At 40.5% G+C, this 22836-nt stretch overlaps 1 protein-coding gene across 4 annotated transcripts in view; it reads right to left on the bottom strand.

The window, feature by feature from the left end:
* pex14 (peroxisomal biogenesis factor 14) overlaps positions 1-22836 on the bottom strand; it is a 253197-nt gene that overhangs the window by 200852 nt on the left and 29509 nt on the right. For 3 of the 4 annotated variants that reach the window (XM_068016938.1, XM_068016935.1, XM_068016936.1), the window contains exon 2: positions 22270-22317. The exons of the other annotated variant lie outside the window; for it this stretch is intronic. In XM_068016938.1, the coding sequence (XP_067873039.1) occupies positions 22270-22317 (48 nt within the window). The remainder of the gene's footprint in view (positions 1-22269; positions 22318-22836) is intronic. 4 annotated transcript variants of the gene reach the window in all.

Genomic DNA, 22836 nt, shown 5'->3' on the forward strand with positions numbered 1-22836 from the left:
TGTAAAAACACATCTGGTTCCGAAGAAGGGTCACTGACCCGAAACGTTAACTCTGCTTCTCTTTTCACAGATGCTGCCAGACCTGCTGAGTGGTTCCAGCATTTCTTGTTTTTATTTCAGATTTCCTGCATCTGCAGTATTTTGCTTTTATTTTGGTTCACTAATGTCCTTTAGGGAAGGAAATCTGCTGTCCTTAGCTGGTCTGGCCTACATGCGACTCCAGACCCACAGCAATGTGGTTGACTCTTACATGCCCTCTGAAATAGCCTAGCAAGCCACTCAGTTAGGGCAATTAGGGATGGGCAATAAATGCTGGCCTGGCCAGCGACGCCCACATCCCATGAATGAATAAAAAAAAACTGGCCTGTAGTTTCCCACTTTCTGTCTCCCTCCCTTTTTGAATAAAGGAATTTCATTCGCTACTTTCCAATCTAATGGAACCTTCACCGAATCTAGGGAATTTTGGAAAATTAAAACTAACGGATCAACTATCTCACTAGCCACTTCTTTTAACACCCTAGGATGAAGTCCATCAGGACCTGGGGACGTCAGTCGCAGCTCCAACAATTTGTTCAGTACCACTTCCCTGGTGATTGTAATTTTGAGTTCCTTCCTCCCTTCCATTTCCTGACTTACAGCTAATACTGGGATGTTACTTGTATCCTCAATAGTAAAGACCGATGCAAAATATCCGTTCAATTCATCTGCCATCTCCTTCTTAATTCCACAGACTCACTTTCTACAGGACCAACGCTCACTTTATTAACTCTTTTCTTATTTAAATGTCTATATAAACTCTTACTATCTGCCTTTATATTTCTAGCTAGCTTTCTCTCATACTCTAATTTTACCTTCCTTATCTATTTACATGTGGCTTATCCTCTTGCACAATTACAGCAGTGCAAATGGATTCTGGGATATAATTCAGATAGAAGCTATCACGCTTCTCATCGCCCACCCCGCCCCCGACAGCAGCTCGCTCCATGCTTTGCCGCTTCCCTCCTCTTGGCCACTGGCTCCCGCATTGCCCTGTCACCCCTCAACTGCTCGCTCTCCGTCTTGCCGCTTGTTCAGGCGGGGAGAGGAGCAGTGAGGGCAGTAACGAGTGGGTGAGGGGGAGAAGCGGCAATGTGGGAAGCGAACGGCCGAAGGGGGAAACAGTGAGGGCAGGTGCGAGTGGCAGATGGAAGGTTGCGGGGAGCGAGCGGCCGAGGGGAGAAGCAGCGAGGGAGAGAGTGAGTGACTGAGGGAAAGCAGCAGCGAGGTGGGGAGCGACCGACCCCGTTCCAGCATGCGATGACGTTTTAGAGCACATGTGTGAATTAGTCCCGGCAATCCGGGTGCTGACGTAGGCTGCGCACGCACAGCACCACACTGGCAGGAAGACACTCTTCTGTGCCTGTGCGCAACTGGAACGCACTGATGCTGTCAGCGATTGGCTGCGTTGTTAGTAGTCACTTTGATGTTTTAAATCTATTAAGCTGCTGAACATACAACCCATGCCAGAGTAGTAAAAATAATTTTGTACTTAACATTGAAGCGGAAAACGCTTCAGATTTAAAAAAAAATCTGCTTTTCACATTTCACAGCGTATATTTACTTGGTAGGTTGTAGCTGTTTACATCATAAACGTTGAAGTAAATGTGCTTTTATCAAGAATGCTAGTCAACACTGGATTTAGATAAGGTAGACAAAGAAAAGTATTCCATTAGCTGATGGTACAAGTACAAGGACTAGGGGACACAGATTTAAGATTCTGGGGAAGAGATACAGCAGCGATTTGAGGAAGAACCTTTTGGAACAGGTGCTAATGACCTGGAATTTATTGCCAATGAGGGTGGTGGAATTGGAGACAATCAATGATTTCAAAAGGAAATTAGATAGGCACTTGAGGGAAATAAACTTGTAGGGCTACAGGTTGGAGCAGAGGAATGGGACTTGATGGGCTGAATGGCCTCCTTCTGTGCTGTAATGACTATGCTTTTAAAAGTTTGCAATTCCACCATTTCACCCTAACTACCAGTCTCCAAAGTACACCACTTACAACAGCATCTAGTGGCAGAAACTTCAGTGCTACACAAGCTCCCAACAGAACAGACTTGAGAGGTGTCGGTCACTGAACACTGACAAAGAAGTTGAAAGCTGGCAGAAAGAAGAAAACTTTCATCACTGCTTCTGTTACCATAATGGCACTGAAAGATGTCACACATGCAAAATCTATAATTCAGTACAACAGTAAATAGAATTTCCAAGGCTGGCTGGTAGAAAGGTTAACTCATTTAAAAAAGGTTCCTGCCAACATTTGCCAGTTTAGCAAAATGCCAAATAAACAAATACTGTAGACATAATCTTCCTCAGTCTTGAATACAAATGCATCTGCACTGCTCACTAAATATAGACTTGTAGCTCAGCTGTTTCTTATGTTACAATGTCTGTCCTTTAGAAATTTGATTTCTGGACTTGAGATTTATTGTTCCGGACATGAAAATATGACATTTGAAATAATGATAAAAAATTTTTAACTAAAAAGGGCAAAAACACTACTTTAGTCGTAGCACACCCCAGCACAAAAGTTGAATTCTGATGACATTCTAACACTTCAATTGTTAAAGATCTTCAACATCAGCAATACCCAAATTAAAACAGAAAATATATCCCACTGTACTGGTTTTGATGTCTTTCACAGTTGGTGAGACCACTAAACTCAAACATGAACATGCCTATGAGGGCAAGATGTGACCCTACCTTCTGTGGAATCACATCCCAGCAAGCATTACAGGACTCTGGAGAACCTAGTGATTCATTAAGAGCAAGGGGAGAAAATTGGAAAGAAAACTAAAATCAAAGAAAAAAAACACAAAATGCAAAATAATGTCTACAGATAGTCAAAAGAATATTCCATGATGGGTTTATCCAAGAGTTATTTGTGCACTCCATTTTAGCCTTTTCTACCTGCTGCTTACTTTACCAACTGAAGTTACAAATGTGACATTCTAATAACAAGCAGAATTCTACTTCCTCCCTTCTCCCCTCACAAAAACTCACTAATGGTCTGTAGCACCACTTGGAATAACTAGATATTCCTCTGGTGATTTTCGATCACAATGAATTTATCATCACAACTATCTGCACCATCAAATCAGGTAACTAATGTTTATTTGGAAATCTCAATTACACTAGCAATTGCAACACTCTAGAATCAATTACTGATCTTATCTACCCCATTTGGCTCTCCATCTCTCCTTGTTCACCATGAGCTTTGGATGACGCTTCATTAATACTATTAATGACAAACTGAGAGGTTCAACATGCTTAACAACTGGCCTGATTCTGCTCATGTTTCATCGTATCCCCTCAGTCAACTCCACCCCTCAACCCTACAGCACTCAGTTTAACAATCCAGCCAAAACCAAACACATGCCCCATATTTGGGCATAAAATTCAAACTGCTATTCAAACGCTAGCCTTCTGACTGGAAGTGCAGTTGAAATCAAGCTGCTGCTATCACCACTAATTATAAACTTATTTCTTATTTGCACTCTTTTACTATAGTTATTTATCAGAATGCGCACATTACATGCTCAACTTCAGAGTGCAGTTAGTTTATGCATGTTTTTTGTGTGTGGGACCCAAGGTGCAATCTTCTAACAAGTTTTGATAAAAATATTTTTACAGCATACTGCACAAACCACAAAAATTAGGTACTGGAACTACACAGTGGAAAATTATTAAATTCACAATAGTCACGCAGAATAATGTTATGTCATAGATATTTACCAGATAATCCTTTCACTAGCTAATTGGGATTATACAGAAGCCCTCAGTACAGCACTACATTCTGGTTTCATGACGTTACCTTTGAATGCTGCTTTGGTCTGTTAATTACAGATAATATTTTTCTAAAGTGCTTATTGAATCACATCTGCTTCATATTCATTCCTTTCACGGGATGTCAAACAGCTGTGAAATGTATTAATTGAAGAAAAAAATAAAATGCAAACAGAAATATAGGTTTAATGCTACCAAGCATGCATTGTATTTGTGTCAGTTAATGGGTTAAGATCATTATTGCTTGCAAAATGAGCTTATAACAGTAGCAAATTAAGCAATTTATTGCTGCAAACATCTTTGTGATGATTGCATACAGAAATCTATTTAAGGTCATTTATTTCAGATGAATATGACACACTGGAACGTATGGAAAACACCACCAGTGTAGGATGTTGCTGTAATAAAATTAGGCTGCAAACAGTATTTGAAAAGCACAGTAACTCTCCTAGGAGCCAGAGATAGACCTTCAATCAGAAGTGGTCCCACTACATACCTACACACTGGAATTCAAGTTGATGGAGCAGTAGGAGGGTACAGTGGCTATCAGGAGCTGATGGAAGACAGCAACATGAACAGTTTTGGGTGATTTTCTTCTTGTTGTGCTCAATGTGAGAAAATCCAGCATTGGGGAATTTAGCATTTTTTCTAATTTATTTCCCTAGCATCAGCTCCCAGGTCAGGTACAGCACAGGACTGATAGAGTAAAGTTGCCAGCACTATGTCTTAATCCTTGCCTCAGAAAAGTTGCTCCCATTGGTCACCATTACAGCTTGGCTGAATGAGAGCCAATATACAGGTACTTTAGTGCAGTGACTCACATACACTTGGAACTGGGGTGAGATTACCCAAGTTTATTATGCAATGTACCCATGTCAGTCTGTCAAAGCTTGAGTTGAGATCCCACAGGTAAAAGAACATGGGTTTTAACCAATTACACCAATCAGTAGCTGCTTCATCCTCATTTAAGTTACAGCTTGCCACTTGTCTCACCTCCTCCAGCTAGTCAATGCAAGTCCCGCCATCTTTAGGCCTACCACCTTGGAAAGAGGTTTTGTACATTTTAATAACAACTAGTGCAACATCTTTAAGCAACCATCAGATGTCTATAAAATACTCTACTGACAAAGAAGCAGCACTGAGGCTACTAATGAAGAGGGTGGTGCTCCCAGTCTCTGAAGGAATATATAGCACCTCACATATAAATGTGAAATGAAAATGGGTATGTAGATGCACTAGAGGATATGACTGTAGAAAAGGAATCGATTCTGAGAAAAATAACAGAACTCAAAGTGGATACGTTACCAGGACCTAGTGGTGCTAGCCTCAGCTCTAGGAAGGTAAGAGAGGCTCTTACAAATATCTAATATTATAATCTTCAAACATGAAAACAGCCAACGTCACAACTTTGTTCAGAAAGGGAGAGGAAGATAACCCGGGTAAAAAATTGACTAGTTAGTCTAATGTGGGCAAACTCTTAAACTCCATAAATTAAGGTAACATTAGTGAATTTCAGAAATGGATGAGTTAAATCAAGGACAGTCAGCACAGATTTGTCAAAGTCAAGTTGCATTTGACAAATTTAATCGAGTATTTTGAAGAAGCAAACCATTATAGAAAGGGCGTTAAAGCCATAGAGAACACACAGCTTGGATTCACTGATGATGATGCCAGGACTAAAAGTCATGAGGAAAGGCTGGAGATATTAAAACTATCGCTCCTGGAGCAGAGAAGGCCATGAAGAAATTTAATATAGGTCTTTAAAATTATTCCCTCTGTTTAAGGAGCCCACAAAAAAGTAAAGCGCAAAGTTTAGAGATACAGCACTGAAACAGGCCCTTCGGCCCACCGAGTCTGTGCCAACCATCAACCACCCATTTATACTAATCCTACACTAATTCCACATTCCTACCACATCCCCACCTGTCCCTATATTTCCCTACCACCTACCTATACCAGGGGAAATTTATAATGGCCAATTAACCTATCAACCAGCAAGTCTTTGGCATGTGGGAGGAAATCGGAGCACCCGGAGGAAACCCACGCAGACACAGGGAGAACTTGCAAACTCCACACAGGCAGTACCAAGAATTGAACCCGGGTCGCTGGAGCTTTGAGGCTGTGGTGCTAACCACGGCGCCACTGTGCCGCCCTAAGAGCTCAGAGGGAATTCTTTATGTAGAAGATTGTTGGAGCACTGAGTTCTTTGCCACAGTGAGTGGTTGAGGCACAGATCATACATACCTTAAAGGATGAATAAATATTTGACAGAGGAAAATACAAGGTATGGGAGAGCATGAGCAACAGAACTCATTTTGGAATGCTCTAGCAAAGGGCCACCCTGAGGCACAATTTAGCAAATGGCCTCCTTCCTCATGATGTACTTTAATGGTTCCATTGTACCACTGCCTCCAGAGGCAGTGCTGTGATGTAAATAGGGTGAATGAGAAGGTTCTCTGAGCCAGATATCATTTGAGAAATTCCACCAAATTCAACAGCAAATCAGGGTACAGAAGTGTTCCTCAAAACTGGGTGGTAATCTCACAGAATTACAGAATTGTTACAGCAAAGAAGGAGACCACACGGCCTATTGTGTCTGTGCTGGCTCTCCGAAAGAGCAATTTACCTACTGCCATTTACCATTCCGCCACCTACTCCCCGCAGCCCTGCACATTCTTCCTTTTCAGATAACAATCCAATTCCCTCATGAATGCCTCGATTGACCCTGCCTCCACCAAACGCTCAGGTAGTGCATTCCAGATCCTAACCACTCGCTGGTGACCTTTTGAAATGTACTAGAAACATAGAAAATAGGAGCAGGAGTAGGCCATTCAGCCCTTCGAGCCTGCTCTGCCATTCATTATGATCATGGCTGATCATCCAACTTAGTAGCCTGTTCCCGCTTTCGCCCCATACCCTTTGATCCCTTTAGACCCAAGAGCTATATCGAACTCCTTCTTGAAAACATACAACATTTTAGCCTCAACTGCTTTCTATGGTATTGAATTCCACAGGCTCACCACTCTCTGGGTGAAGAAATTTCTCCTCATCTCAGTCCTGAAAGGTTTATCCCATATCCTTAGACTGTGACCCCTGGTTCTGGACTCGCCCACCATTGGGAACATCCTTCCTGCATCTACCCTGTCAATTCCTGTTAGAATTTTATAGGTTTCTATGAGATCCCCCATCACTCTTCCAAACTCCAGCAAATATAATCCTAACCAACTCAATCTCTCCTCATACGTCAGTCCCGCCATCCCAGGAATCAGTCTGGTAAACTTTCACTGAACTCCCTCTATAGCAAGAACATCCTTCCTCAGATAAGGAGACCAAAACTGCACACAATATTCCAGGTGTGGCCTCACCAAGGCCCTGTATAATTGCAGCAAGACATCCCTGCTCCTGTACTCGAATCCTCTCGCTATGAAGGCCAACATACCATTTGCCTTTTTTACCGCCTGTTGGACCTGCATGTTTACCTTCAGTGACTGGTATACGAGAACACCCAGGCCATCAACACCCAGGTACAGCCATCAACTCCATAGTCACTGTGCAATTTTGCTTTTAAGAATAATTTATGGAGCATCCTTTGACTGACAACGGGTATTTCTAGATTTCAAAATTTCTAAACAATATAGATCTCAGTAACTGCAATCTTTGTGCTGCTACGTAAGATAGAATGCTCACTACCTTTCATCTATCACATAAATATACCATTCAGCATCAAACAAAAGGAAAGTGATAACTTTCACTAATCTTTTAGCAGCATTTTGTAGCTGTACTAATGTGTGTTACAGGATCAATTAACACCTTGTCAGAAAAGTGAAGGTCCATTACCACTTTGTCAGCCAAGTAGAAAGTAGTATGCTGTAGAAATTGTTTGGACTGTCTTTTTGAAATTTTCTACTTAAATTCATCTTTCCATTCCCGGTTTTCAAAGTTCAGCACCAATTATTTAAAAATAGTAGATAACCACAGTTACAATAGTAACATAGAGAAAAGTTTAGATTCACTAAAGGATTTTCCAGGGAAGATTTAGGTGAACACCCAGGAATGGCAGAGGTTTTAAATGGCTACTTTGCATCAGTCTTCACTCCAGTAGACTAAGCTCAGTTACTGTTAGAACTTTCGGTCATCTACATATTGCAGTAAGTGTCAAAGTGAATGCAGATAAAAGCCTGAAAAGAATAAGGGATCGCAAAACAAATCGAGCTGCTGGTACTGGTGGCATTGACCCAAAGGTGCTCAAAGAAATGGAAGCTGTGCACAGCAAGTCCCTTGCTTATATATTTAATGGGTCACTATGTCAGAGATCGCTCCCGTGGACTGCATTGAGGATCATGCTGTGCCAATATTCAAGAAGGACAAGTCAGAATCGGGAAAAAACAAAGGCCCATTAGCTTGAATTGGGTTATGGACAATTTGCTAGAAGGGATCATTAAAGATACTGTGTATGACCACTTGGGCAGAGATAAATGGTCCTCAGAGGCTCTGAACATAGCTTCTGAAAAGGTTATGTCTTACCAACCTTGTTGGTAATTTACTGAATTTTTAGAGGAAGTTATTAGTTAGATGAATGCAGGTAGACCATTTGACATTGTAAACTTTGGTTTTGAGGAAGCTTTAGAGAAGATACCACACAATATTTTATCTTGTGGGATTGAAGGTTGACCTTGAGTTGGATAATGAATTAATTGCACTTTCAGAGGCAGAAGGTTGCGACTGATAGTAGTGATTATGCGTGGAGACTGGTTGCCAGTGGTGTTCTGCAGTGATTGGCCTTAAAGCCATCGGCCATCATAATCTTTATTATTGAAAGTGTTGGGGGAAACAGTCTGCAAGTTCATGAATGATATCCAGATTTACGCAAATATTAGAACTTTAGATGAGAAGAAATTACTATAATCAGATCTAAATGTGAAGGAGGAACAGGCCTCAAGTTTGACAGATGCTATTTAATGCAAATATATGGCTTATTATGCAAATAGATTGGGCTAATGCCAGCCAAATATATACCATACAGCTTTCAGAACTACTGCAGCCAGCCAACTGGAGATACAGACAAGCAGCTTAGATTGACTCAGTTGTCTCTCCTTGTGGAGAAGTACCTTGCCACTATCCAGCACCTTCCTGGATTAGGATATTTGCAGTGTGGGAAATTAAGATGTGCATGCACATTGCAATTTCCCGCAGGATATTAACTTGCTATCCCAATGCACTGAACACAGCGCAGTACGAGTTTGGAGGTGGCAGTTTAAAAAGTTGGAAGCTACTTTGCTGAATCTGTAGGATCACTGAGGCTGTTATAAACACCACGCAGCTTGCCTCGCTCGCAGAATCGACTGTATTTATGAAGTGAGCGAGATATTTACAGGCAGAAAACCGGTTTTGCATCGCTATAATGAAAATACACTTCTAAGAGCAGATTGAATTTTCTTGTAGTTGCTAAGTGATCTGAAGATGGTGGGTTGCATGTTATTTTGAGTATAAAATTACAGTGAAATCTAGCATAAATCCAAGTACAGGTTACATTCTAATTTAATGAATGCAGTTTTAATTTTAAAACATTCATTTTAATAACCCTGAATTTGTAGTCATGAATTTATTGCATCACTTCCTGTTGTACGTTCCTAATGAATCACATAGCCACATTTCTACATTTGTCCCAGAGTAAAGCTTTATGGATACTGTCTGCTTGGTTCAGTGGGAGCATTCACATCTCAGAATCAGCAGGGCATGAGTTCAAGCCCACTTCAGGAATTGAATAGCTAAACTTACCAACACTCCATTGCATTACTAAATGATTGCTGCATAGTCAGAGGTGCTCTCCTTCCAATCAGAATTAAGCTTAGACCCCGTTTTCTTGTTCCCACAGTTCTGGCAGATATTGGTACTATGCAAGGAAGAGCAACGAGTTTTCTTAGTGCCCTAACCAACAAATCTCCACCAACTAATACCAACAATAACAGATTAAATTGGTCGATCATTCAGGAGTCCTCAAACTTTTGTAAAACATTTTACATGATAAGTGGCTGTTAAACTTGCATACAAGACTACAACTACTGTACTTCAAAAAAAATATTTTGAGATACTTCTGAAATACATATAGAATAAACGAGCAACATATATTGAATGATATGCAAGTAAGGATTATGAGAATGGGGTTCATAAAACACGCGAGAGGAAACAGCGTCTTCACTATAATATCTCAGGCTAAAGTCACTTTGGCTCAGAGGGCAGAGGTGTCTGACATGAAGCCACTTCCCAAGTCTCCTTCAAGAACTGATTTGGTCAACCATGCTCAAATTTCAGTTTTACATCAGGGCTAAAAAAATGAAATAAAGACAAGAAATGCTGGAAATACTCAGCAGGTGTGGCAGCATCTGTGGAGAGAGAAGCAGAGTTAAAGTTTCAGGTCAGTGACCCTTCATCAGAACTCCGGAAAAGTAACAAATCATCTGATTAAGTTTAATAATGAATTTTAAGATTACATAAATAAATTTTTTTTTTTAAAGAAAAGCTTGCATAATAAAGTGATTGTATTCTGAAGGGTCACTGACCTGAAACGTTAACTCTGCTTCTCTCTCCACAGATGCTGCCAGACCGGCTCAGTATTTCCAGCATTTCTTGTTTTTATTTCCAATTTCCAGCATCCGCAGTATTTTGCTTTTAAATTTACTATTAAAAAAAAAATGAACACTGGCGACCCAGCTCATTATGGTGCAGTGCACTGCACTGCACTATGACAGTGGAAAGTTTCAGATTCAAGGTCACAATGCCCCACAACATCAGTTCCAAACTTCAGTCAGGCCATGAAGGAGCGGTGCCAAATCAAGGCATGCCACTTCTCCCATAAGGTGAGGAGGAAGAATAATTTGCAATTGGTAAGCAAGTCACCCAGGACATTTCCGAGTGATTATTGTAAAGCAGATTGTTAGTTACCTTTTTGTCTCCTTTAACAGAACAGGTCTAATCATGTGATGAGTTAAAAGGAGAAAAGTTTTTTTTAAATATGAATTCAAAATCAGTCAAAACTTTTTCAAACAACTAAACATTGAAGGTGCATTAATTTGGTTGCACAAATTTTTAAAAAGTGGTCTAAAATACTGCAGACACTGCTGTTCTCATCTGTTGAGCTTCATGAAATCTGGCTCAAGGATTAAAAACCAGGAAAACCAGAAAAGTAACAAATCATCTGATTAAGTTTAATAACGAATTTTAAGATTGCATAAATGTTTTTAAAGAAAAGCTGGCATAATAAAGCAATTGTATTCTGATGAAAGGTTATCAACCTGAAATGTTAACTCATTTCCTCTCTCCACAGATGCTGCCCGACCTGCTGAGTAATTCCAGCATTTTCTGTTTTTATTTCAGATTTCCAGCATCCACAGTATTTTGCAATTGTAAAACAAGGTTGGATTGTTTACCTGGAATTTACTGCAGCATTGCATTTTATGAAAATAATTATTTAACTTGTCTCTCACTCACTCACACGCACTTGGTGCTAAAGTTGGCTTTCAAATTTTCAGTTAACACCAATTTCCTTTTTTGGGAGATTTTAGAAGGTAGCACTTTTACAGTGACAGATACTACAGTCCCAATGCAGATTGCTGATATCCTATTTTGAATGAAATATTAATGTACTTTGGGATTTTATATATAGCATCTTTTAAATTTACACTTAATGATTGGAATTGTTTTTGTAAAACAGATCAGGAGATTGGACATGCAAACACAGCCACTGCAGAATGGAAACAAAGCAGTGCATGAGAAGGTTAAATCCACTGAAAAGTAGATTTATGCTGCACTTCTGTACTTCAGCCCCTTTTCATGTTTTTTTTTCCTGACAACTTGCTCAATGTGTAAAAATAACAGCTATAATTTCAAGCCTCCCCCTCCCTGAGTACTTACTTTAAACTTGATCTCCAGTCAATTTGGATGACAAGCCAAATATTAACTTTTTGCTGAACAATATTTCGGTTACGAGGAAAACTCATAACTTGATACTTCAGCAGCCCACCATCATCATCTGGGTCATCAATCCTAAAATGATGGACCTTTTCTACCAGCAAAATATTTTACAGCCAATGGCCAACAATTTTTTACTAAATAAAACTAATGTGCACCTTTGCAGACAGTGATTGTCATTTCCTTCCAGGTAAAGTCAACACGCACACCTAGGATCCTTTTGTTTCTATTTTTAGCCTTTAAAAGCTATAATATTGTTAACAGAATTTACAGTGCTGAAGGAAGCCATTCAGTCCATCAAATTCATGCCAGTGGAAGCTCTTCAATTTGAGCTGTCTAGTCATTTTCCCATTTACTATATCGTTTATATCTGTCCTTTTCAAATGCTTACACAATTCCTTTTTAAATAATGTTACTGTCTCTGCCTCAATAGTCACTTACGATAATGCATTCCATGTTCTAATTACCCTGAATGTAAAAGGTTTCTTCCCCATTCATTCTTCAAGTGGTAACCATGAACCTTACTACACCTTCAAAAAATCATATTCCCTTAATCTTTACATTGAATTTGTTAAAAAGTTAAATTAGCCAAATAATGACCTGTTCTTTGCAAATTCATATTGACTGTTTCTGACTAGTCCATGCCTTTCTATATTCACTAATTTCATCCTAGAAGTTTACCTATAACTGCGTTAGGTCTTTCTCCATTTCTTCCTCAAGCACTCCTACATTCCCACTTTTGCCTTCCTCTGTAAAATCTAAAGCCATGCTTATTAAGCTTCTCTGCCATTTCCTCAAGCTCAAGATGGCCCTCTTCACCTCTAAATGGTCTCAATCCTTCACAGACTATCCTTTTACTTTTTACATCCAGATGAAAGCCCTTGATATTTCTCTTTATGTTGATCACCCGTCTTCTTTCACATTCCCTCTTAAGCCTTCCTAATCTCTTTTGCCTTCTAAACCTTTTATAATTCTCATTGTTTTCTAGTGCATTATCATCCCTGTCTTTATTATATACCTCTATTAAGCCTCTCATTATCGCTGGAAGCCCTTCTCTTTAACATAACCCTTTACTCTTAGTTAGAATGTATTTAACTTTATCCATCTCTCTAAATATCTCCATCGTTGGTTGGTTGTTTGATCTGCCACTTTTTTTCCAACCAATTATTCTGTGCTAGATCCCCTTTCACCCCACTGAAATGAGCCAGTTTCCAAGCTAATTACTTGGATGACTCTTTCTCTTTGTTTTCAACCTGAACCTAATTAGGCTAGGGTCACTATTTCCCAAGCATTCTCCTACCTTCAGGTCACTTGTTCTGCTTTACAATCCACAACTAGTTAACACTTCATCCCTTCTTGGAGAGAACATACAAGTTAATGTTTCAGGTATTTGTCACAACCAGAAGATATTACAGATGATGAACATTTATAAAGCAACAAAACAGGGAAAAGTCAAAAAACAAAGAAATGTCTCATGCTTACATCACTTCTGCCATTTAATTATTTCCTGGTTTTCACTTAAGCAATTTACAGATCATTCTGTTTCTTTTCCCATGTCAGTGTTTTTGGAGTTTTTTTCCACCACCACCCTCCCCCACCCAACCGTGTCCTGCTCCATTTTTAAATGCTGTTTATTTGCAATATACAGAATCATAGAATGGTTTCAGCACAAAAGGAGGCCAATCAGCCCTTCTGGTCCATGTCGGCTCTCTGCAAGAGCAAATCATCTAGTCCCACTGCCACACCCTTTCCCTGTAGCCCAGCAATTTTTTCCTCTTCAAATGTTTATCCAATTCCTTATGAAAGCCACGATTGAATCTGCCTCCACCACACTCTCAGGCAGCGCATTCCAGATCCGAACCACTGACTGCGTAAAAAAAATTCTTCCGCATGTCACCATTGCTTCTTTTGCCAATCACCTTAAATCAGTGTCCTCTGGTTCTCGACCCTTCTGCCAATGGGAACAGTTTTTTTTTTTTTTTTTAGAGATACAGCACTGAAACAGGCCCTTCGGCCCACCGAGTCTGTGCCGACCAACAACAACCCATTTATACTAATCCTACATTAATCCCATATTCCCTACCACATCCCCACCATTCCCCTACCACCTACCTACACTAGGGGCAATTTACAATGGCCAATTTACCTATCAACCTGCAAGTCTTTGGCTGTGGAAGGAAACCGGAGCACCCGGCAGAAACCCACGCGGTCACAGGGAGAACTTGCAAACTCCGCACAGGCAGTACCCAGAACTGAATCCGGGTCGCTGGAGCTGTGAGGCTGTGGTGCTAACCACTGTGCCGCCCTATCTAATCCGTCCAGACCCCTCATGATTTTGAACACCTTGATCAAATCTCCTCTCAACCTTCTCTTCTTGAAGGAGAATAGACCCAGCTTCTCCAATCTATCCTCATAACTGAAGTCTCTCAGCCCAGAACTATTCTTGAATCTTCTAATCTGAGGAAGGATCCATACCTGAAATGTTAACTTATCTGTTCTGTCCACAGGTACCAACAGGTGTGCATTTTCTGTATTTGTTTCAGATTTCCTGCATCTGCATTATTTTGTGCTTTTTTCTTCAAATCAAAAACTGCATCCCTCCTTGTTGCACTGACAACATACTGGTTAAGGAAACAGTCTTCAATGCACTTGAAAGACCCCTCCACATTTCGGCAAACATTTGTCTTATCCCAGTCTACTTTACTGAAGTTCCCATAATTACAACTGTTACCTCTAAATTGCCTGTAGATCTCATTTCTAAAGTTTTGCACACATATATGCATGATGCAAAGATTGTGATCTTGTACAAGAACAAGGACAACTGCAGTAAATGCAACAACTATCGAGACATCTCCCAGCCTGAGCATCGTGAGAAAAAGTATTTGCCCATGTCGCCCTTGTCAGACTGCAAATCTTAGCAGAACACATCTATTACGGATCCCAGAGTGGTTTTAGAACCAGAAGATTCACAATCAACATGATCTTCTCAGTCTGGATGCTGCAAGAGAAATGCTGCGAACGAAGGAGACCACAATACGTTGTCTTCATCGACCTCACCAAGGCATTCAACCAAGAGCAGAGGCAGACTATTTAAGCTGAAGAAAACTGGCTGCCTGCCGCAGGCTGCTCAGTGTGATCTCCTCCTTCCACGATAACGAGGGGTCAGGTCAACTACGACGGGGTAACATCGGAACACTTCGAGATCTGCAGTGGGGTCAAATAGGGTTGCGTCCTGGTGCCGACACTCTGGCATATTCTTCTCTTTGCTGCGGTCATATGCCTTCAGTTCATCTGCAGATGGGGTCTACTTACATAGCAGAACCGATGGAAAGCTGTGCAGCCTTGTCCGGTTGAAATCCAAGACAAAAGTGCATCAAATCCTCATCAGAGAGTTGCTCTATGCCAATGATGCTGCACGAGCATTCCATACTGATGAGAACCTTCAGCAGCAAACTGACAGACAACTCTCACGCCTTTGCTTTGACCATCAGCATCAGAAGATGAATGTCATGATCCAGTACGTTGCCATGCTGCCATCAATAAGCATTGACAATGTGACGCTAGAGGTTGTTGAAAGCGTCACATATCTAGGCTCCACAATCACCAGTAATCTGTCACTTGATGCTGAAATCAACAAGGCATTGCAAAAGCTGCAGTTACGTCCAACCGAGTAAGAGAGCATGGAGCAACAGCAACCTGATGAAGAACACCAAACTGCGAGGCTACCAAGCCTGCATCCTCAGTGCAGTCCTCTACAGTAGTGAGACCTGAAGAGTAAGACTGAACAGTTTCCACCTTCGCTTTCTAAGACCCATCCTCGGCATCTCTTGGTGGGACAAGGTCACCAACTCAAAGGTCCTGCAGCGTGCTAATTCCATAAGCATAACACTCACTGCTAAGCCAACAATGTCTACGATGGTTCAGCCACGATCGTTGGGTATATGGCTGTCATCCATGATGAACTGACTACTGGATCATAACCTGCTGTACACCCGTACCTCCGCTACAAGGACACCTGCAAGCGAGATGTGAAGATACTGGACATCGACACAGACAACTGGGAGACAGTCATCGACAGCCAGGACCACTGGTAGCTGACTGTTTCGAGGGGTATTGAAAGAGGAGAGGAGAAACAGAAAGCTTAGCTGGCTGAGAAGAGCGTCCAGAGAAAACAGATGCCAGCAAATCCTGCGCCTTTTTTCCCCAGTGCCTTCATCTGCAGCATGTGGCAAAGGCTCCCATGCCAGACTGAGACTCCTGAGTCATACAAGGCGATGTTTAACACAGAATTGACCACTTTCCTCTTTTCCCTATGTTTTTTCTTATTCTTTAACTCGCTCCTAATTTTCTTAAGGTATATTCTTCCATTCCCCCTCCCCATATTGCTAGTTTAAATAATCCACTACTGCTCTATTTACCATCACTGCCAGGACATTGGTGTTGCTTTCAGCTTAGCTGAAAGCTATTCCATCTATAGTGCCTCTACTTGCGTTTATCTAGCACTATTCACATGTAGGAAGATGCCTCCGAGCACTTTACAATGAGAAGAATATAGCAGACACCAAACATGGGGAAAGGGGAGGACATATCCCAATGCCTTCTATATTGTTCATCAAACCACGTGTTGATATGTTTAGTCTGCTTCTCTCTACTTGGTCTGGCATGTGACACTGGGAGAAATTCTGAAATTACTACCCTGGAGACCTTGCTTTTTAATCTACAAATAATTGCTCAAACTCCATTTGTAAGACCTCCATCCTACCATCCTGTCCTGGGTCTTCTCCATCCACTCTGCAATGTCCCTTCTCCTGGTACATGAGAGGCAACAAAATCTTTCAGCATTCCAGGTCACAGTTGCAGAAAATTATTAAATCCTTTTTAACTGATGTGTCCTTTCACAACACCCCGTGTGTATATGCGCATTTGTGAGCATGCGTGCACGCATCCAGATTTACAGTGCATGGCATTACTTGCAATTTCCCTCCTGTATCTCATCTTCTGCTGCATCATAGGTGCCCAATATTGCAAACCCCTCGGAGGTGCCTGCACTGCCTTTACCAAAGTCTTTCTTTGAGGAAACAGCTTTTAAATAGTTGACCTCTGGTATCACTGACTTTCCTAATTTATACACCCAATATCATGACAGTTTAATTGTTAATCAGTGTCAGCCCTAGTAAGCACACGCACTTGTCATGTGATAATTGTTTTGCAATAATCTTGCAAAATCACATGGGTACCCTCAATAGGTGAAACAGAATACAAGGAAATAATGTTGCTTTTATATTCAGGAAGTGCTTCTGTATTACTGAACATGGCTCCCACAGTTGTAAAATCTGTCCTGTTTATACTGGGGGCTCATTTCGCCAACACCTAGATCCATATTAAAGCAACTGCAGAGATCCAAGCTTAACTATCAACAGCTGGTTTTTTTCCCCCTTTAAACTGTGATTATTTCCTCGGGACTGCTGCCTTCCCCAGTGGTTTAGGAGAGTTTGTGCAAGTTAATGACAGAAAAATCACTTCATTACCCTGTCTGAAGCAGCCATTCAAAGAGCAACCAAAACACATAGCCATCTCCACTAACATGCCACTTTGGATATATGCAGCCATCAAATAAACTGCTGTTGTTAGAAGAACGGACCAAAACTGCTTCTTTCGATGGTTGTGCGTCAACTCATTCACATTGCCAGTTCACCACTAATGGTAATCCTGCAACGTAAATGCACTACAAATGATTATATTTTGAATTAAGCAGACCCATACTATAACATGCACTATTAATGTTCAGTCATTTAGTTATCTCAACATCAGGAGGATGAGACAAAAAAAATCATAACAATAGTTGAACAAACAGGATCTGAGAGTCAGCTGTACAAACTGCCTAAAGTAAATTTATACTGCACACTAAGACTAATAATAACTACAATACTGCAAATATAGCCATTTATTCAATTGCAAAATCAGTTTTTTTGTTGTTTCTCAGTAGCGGCCTTTTCCTTTGGTGATGCACACTAATCAGGAGGGTTGCCATTCAAATCTTTTAGCTTCCACCAATGCCTCACTGTCACAAACTACTAAAAAGCATACAAAAGTTAATTTGTACTCACCTCCTGCCAGAAAAATCCATCTTTTCCTGTAGAAAAACTTAATCTCTAACCTAAAGAGAGAACCGGCTACATAATAAATCATAATCATGAACTACGCCCTGCTGTTTCAGTACACCAGTGAGATATATACTGGTTCCAACTCCAACTCTACTTCTCTCTCCCCTTTCCCTAGTGTACTCTTATTTAAAAAGATATTTGAAGTTTTCTACTGTTTGCATAATGTTAAGTGACGTGGGATGCCAGTGAAGCCCTGCACTGAGCTATTCAAGCTTAAAACAAACATTAGTGGCTGCATCCTTCCTCAGAAAAAATAATCAAATTAGATAACTCACCTGTAAGATATGAAGCATAAAAGATTTAGTTAAACTTTGGAATCCTACAGCAAAGATGGTGGCTATCCCTACCCTTCTGGAATACTGAGTTGAACGATTATAGCAAACAGACTCCTTATGCCTTTCTGATTTAAAGACCCCCCTGATTGCTTCTAGAAAATGTCATAGTATCTCAAGGGAAGCTAAATGGCTGGTGAGAACAGCTACTCTGTCTCAGAATTAACTTCTGAAAGGTTATTACATACATGGATATGTAAGATTGAAAGACTGCAAAATAAGCATTTGATACAATATACGAGAAGCACTGCAAACAGAAGTATTGTAAATTGGAGCTAAAACACAAGAAGGGAGAGAAAAGGCCATTCAGTCCATTAAGTACACCCACTTCCACCAAACCTCCCAACCCACAAATTTGTTGTGAAGGATGAAATTTAGCTGCGTGCTTGGGAGCATGGTTTTCTTTAGAAGCAGCAAAGCAACCAATTTTGCTGGTTTGGGATTCTTGTGTATCGCTGTTTAATATTAAGATATTCCAATTAAGAGAGATACACTTTCTGTATAGAACGTATAATTCATCCTACCTATTTCATCTTCTGAAAGTAGAGATAGGTCTATTACCTTTCCCTGTTCCTAAAGATAACATTCTTAAATTTCTGAAAACTCCAATATTCCACCTTCTAAAAGCGAACTAAGAAAAACTCCCCTCAGCTTGATATCTTGCTATTTAACCCTGGCCTGCTGCACTCCACAAACAACATCCTCCCCCTTCCATCGACCTCATTGCCTTGCAAATGCAATATTAGCCTGTCTAAGCAGACCCAATCTATGTGCCCCAAGCATGAGCTGTTTATTTGCATGACCATCAGCACATTGTTTCAGGCAGTGAAACCTCTCTCTAAGAGTGCGTAGCAGGTTCCAATGGAAAAAGCATCAAATACTGCAAACTGTTGATGACAATTGTGCCATTGGAGACAACCCTGTGGTACAAAAGGATAACAAATCTAGGTTTTAACCTGCATATAACAGAGTACAAAGTATACTTCCTTTCAGAAAGCAAACAGAGAAAACTGTTTACACTATATCTGCATTATGTAGAACTATTTCAAGTATAATTGGTTCCGTTCGTCTTGTCTGCTCTAGAATATGACCTGTTTATACAACAGTATAGATTCCAGAACATGAGCAGCAACACAAAAACGGCATGTGTGTGCGCCTTTGCAAAGTTGTGATTGCAACATCCATTCTCTGGCTACAGACTTTCCTTGATGTCTGGGAAGGAACATGTAAGTGAACAACACTTAAAAGCCGATTGTTGGCCAATACATGGCAACTGCCAGGAACAGCCAATAGTATTAAGCTCTTCTGATGGCAGCCACTTACATATGACCCTAGGTCACTGTGCTTCTCAAAGTCAAAGTAAAGCTCACAACTGCTGTACAAAAACTTAGAAGCACACAATGGAAAACAACCCTTTGAAATACTCCACACTATGTAACTACTAAGGTAGGATTGTCTAATACATTAGCTACCAGTCCATTGCAGCTAATTGGGACTCCAGATGTGGCTAATTGTATATTTGATTCATTAATATAAATTCAGTAATAGACACTGGAACGAGATCTCAATATTTATATTGTTATGAAAGTGCTTCCATTTTTAATTTTTTTGAGGACTTGTGTTTTAAAACTGAAAAGATTCCATGGATTTTTTTAATAAGGATCACTGAGAGGTCTTGTTTGAAAACAACCTTTACTGGAAATCACATGCCTTAAGCTCAATAAACAACAGAAACTTTGGTGACTTGGGGGAGATGTTTACAGAGACATGACATGTCGATTTAAGAGGGTCAGAAGTTGGATTTGCTTCTGAGATATTGTTTTGGTTCAGTTGGGGTGTGGACTGCATTTGAAAGCAGTTGGAGATCAACCTGCCAAGGGAGAAGCACCCAGCTTGCCTCCTTCCTCTTGCCTCTGTGAAACACTGCGCATCGAGTGTGTGTGAGAGCTACAACCCTTGATGCCGCATTTCTCCCAAGAAGCTGTAAAAACCTGCCAGTTTAATCCTCGACGCCGCTTGTAAAGAACTGCTCCAGAAAAGATCCCAGTGACCCATCTACGTGTTCTCGGACACCAGACTGTGTGCCATTTTGGGACACAACACATCTCATTCATTTTCTTCAAGACTTAACAAGTATTTGGCCAAAGTATTTTTTTTTGTCTTTTTTTCGTACAAGAGGTCTGCAGAGAAAATTTCTTTATTTTTTTCTTTAACCAGTGCGTTTATGGGGGGAGTATTTCAAAAGGGAATTTTCATATTTCAATCTGTGTGTTAATGCTTTGCTTCTTTACTTTATAGGTTTTATTTGATAATAAACTGATAATTTTGTTGTTTATTAAAGAAACCTTGTTGGTGTATATCATTGAGATATATACCAACCAGGTTTCTTCAATAAACAAAATTATCAGTTTATCAAACAAGACTTATCCAGTAAAGAAACAATGCATTAACAGACAGATTGAAATGAAAGTTCCCTTTTGAAATACCCGCCACACATACACACAATCCATGCTGCCACCTTCCCTTTTATTCCAGAGGCTTCAACTTTGCCGACAAGCCTATTATGTGGCACTTAATCAAATGCTTTTTGAAAGTCCATGTACACCACATCAACCACATTACCTTCATCAACCCTCTTGTTACCTCATCAAAAACCCAAGCAAGTTAGTTAAATATGATTTGCCCTTAACAAATCCATGCTGGCTTTCCTTAATTAATCCACATTTGTCCAAGCTGTTAATTTTGTCCTGAATTATCATTTCTAAAAGCTTTCCCACCACCAAGGTTAAACTGACTGGCATGTAGCTGCTGGGTTTATCCCTACATCGTTTTGTGAACAAGAATTTCCAATTCTCCAGTCCTCTAGCATAACCTCCATATCTAAGGAGGACTATAAGATTATGGCCAGCGCCTTTGCTATTTCCACCCTTACTTCTCTTGGCATCCTTGGATGCATCCCATCTAGTCCTGGTGACTTATCAATTTTAGGTACAGCAAGCCTTCTAATCCCGCTCCTTTATCAATTTTTAGCCCATCCAGTGTCTCAACTACTGCCTCTTTCACTATGACTTGGAATGTAGAGCACGGGGTGGGTGTGAAACATCTTGCTGTGAGAGTCAACCTTCTCAGCCATCACTCTTACAAAGTCAAAGCACCTCTCAATTGCTGGACAAGAACCTAGAAACGGGCTTTAAGATGTGTTTGTCCGAGAAACTCATGCCAGAATTCAAAACCTCGGTGAAAAAGAATACAAAGTTTTGCACTGAACAGTAGTAGATGCTTATTAAATAAATAGATTTGCAAAGTACTTTTACCTGGATTGAGCAAGGCTAAGAAAATCTAAGAAATCAAGTGTTGTGGCCAAAATGATGTCACATGTTAATCTGTAAATTGTGTATCAATTGTTTGATTATATGCAGGTGGAGGGTGTTAATTGGGTCTTACTTGAGCACTTATAAGCAGACACTTAGTAAGACCGGTGAAGGGTTTGAGTGAGGAGCTACATGTTTGTAATCCTTTTACTCTGTACAATAACTGTGAAACTGTGTAAAGATAGGCTAAAGCATTATCCTTCCATAGCAAGCTTTCTGGAGTTTAAAGTCACCGAAGTGACATCTGTGGGTAGTCAGCTAGACACCACCTCATTTGCATTACTGCCCTGCCAGTTAAGTAGGGAGTGCTGCTGACAGCTGCGCTAGCAGGTGAAGGCAGCCTAAGAGTATATCCCACATACGATATTTAGTGACGCTTTAATAATATCAGAGAAGTTTTTTTTTGCTAGACTAGTACAGTTCTGCTACAGTCCCTTGATGCTGCATAACAGGATTTTCCCTAGACTGGCACAAGGTAAACAAAGGCCCAAAGTTCTGTGGAATTCTCGAGAAAGTAATTTCTCATTTAAAACATTATGTTTATGAGTAGGCTATTGTCATGAAAAGTTTCCATAAACACAGTTTGGAGAATGTTTGATGACTTACCAGCTGTTCCCTTGGCGCAGCATCCTCCCTCCCTGGAGGAGAGTCTGACTGTGAACAGAACAAATATTAAGTTAGAGCATCATCTGCTGGATGCTTTGTAAACTGAACTACATCATATTAAATTATTCAACACAGTAAGAAATGCAAAACTGAGAGGCCAGCAGAAACACAAAATGTTTGGTGAAAAGTCTCCACATTTTTCTCTGTATTGCCAGTTTCTCCCTCTTCCCTAGCACAGAGATCCTCTACATTATTGCCAGAAGTCTGCCAATGTCATTCGATCTGTAATTCTGTTTGTAAGATACGCAAGACCCGGCTTAGGCCGATTCATCTTTTAACTTGTCTTCCGTTGTCATGTGGAAATTCTTCATTTGTCCTTCAAGACAACAAACCTATGACTGGGCATTCAGTAACAGGAAACTTGTTCCAAATTTACACTTCGCTACACTGTGACGTCAGGCCACCAACAAACTGCCCCATGTTTCAACTCCACACCAAGGTCCACTCTATTTTATCTTCTATAGGTGACAAATTAAACTGACTGAAGGGAGAACTGGGGAATAAGCA

Source organism: Heterodontus francisci, chromosome 37 (assembly GCF_036365525.1).
Source record: "Heterodontus francisci isolate sHetFra1 chromosome 37, sHetFra1.hap1, whole genome shotgun sequence".
NCBI lineage: Eukaryota > Metazoa > Chordata > Chondrichthyes > Heterodontiformes > Heterodontidae > Heterodontus > Heterodontus francisci.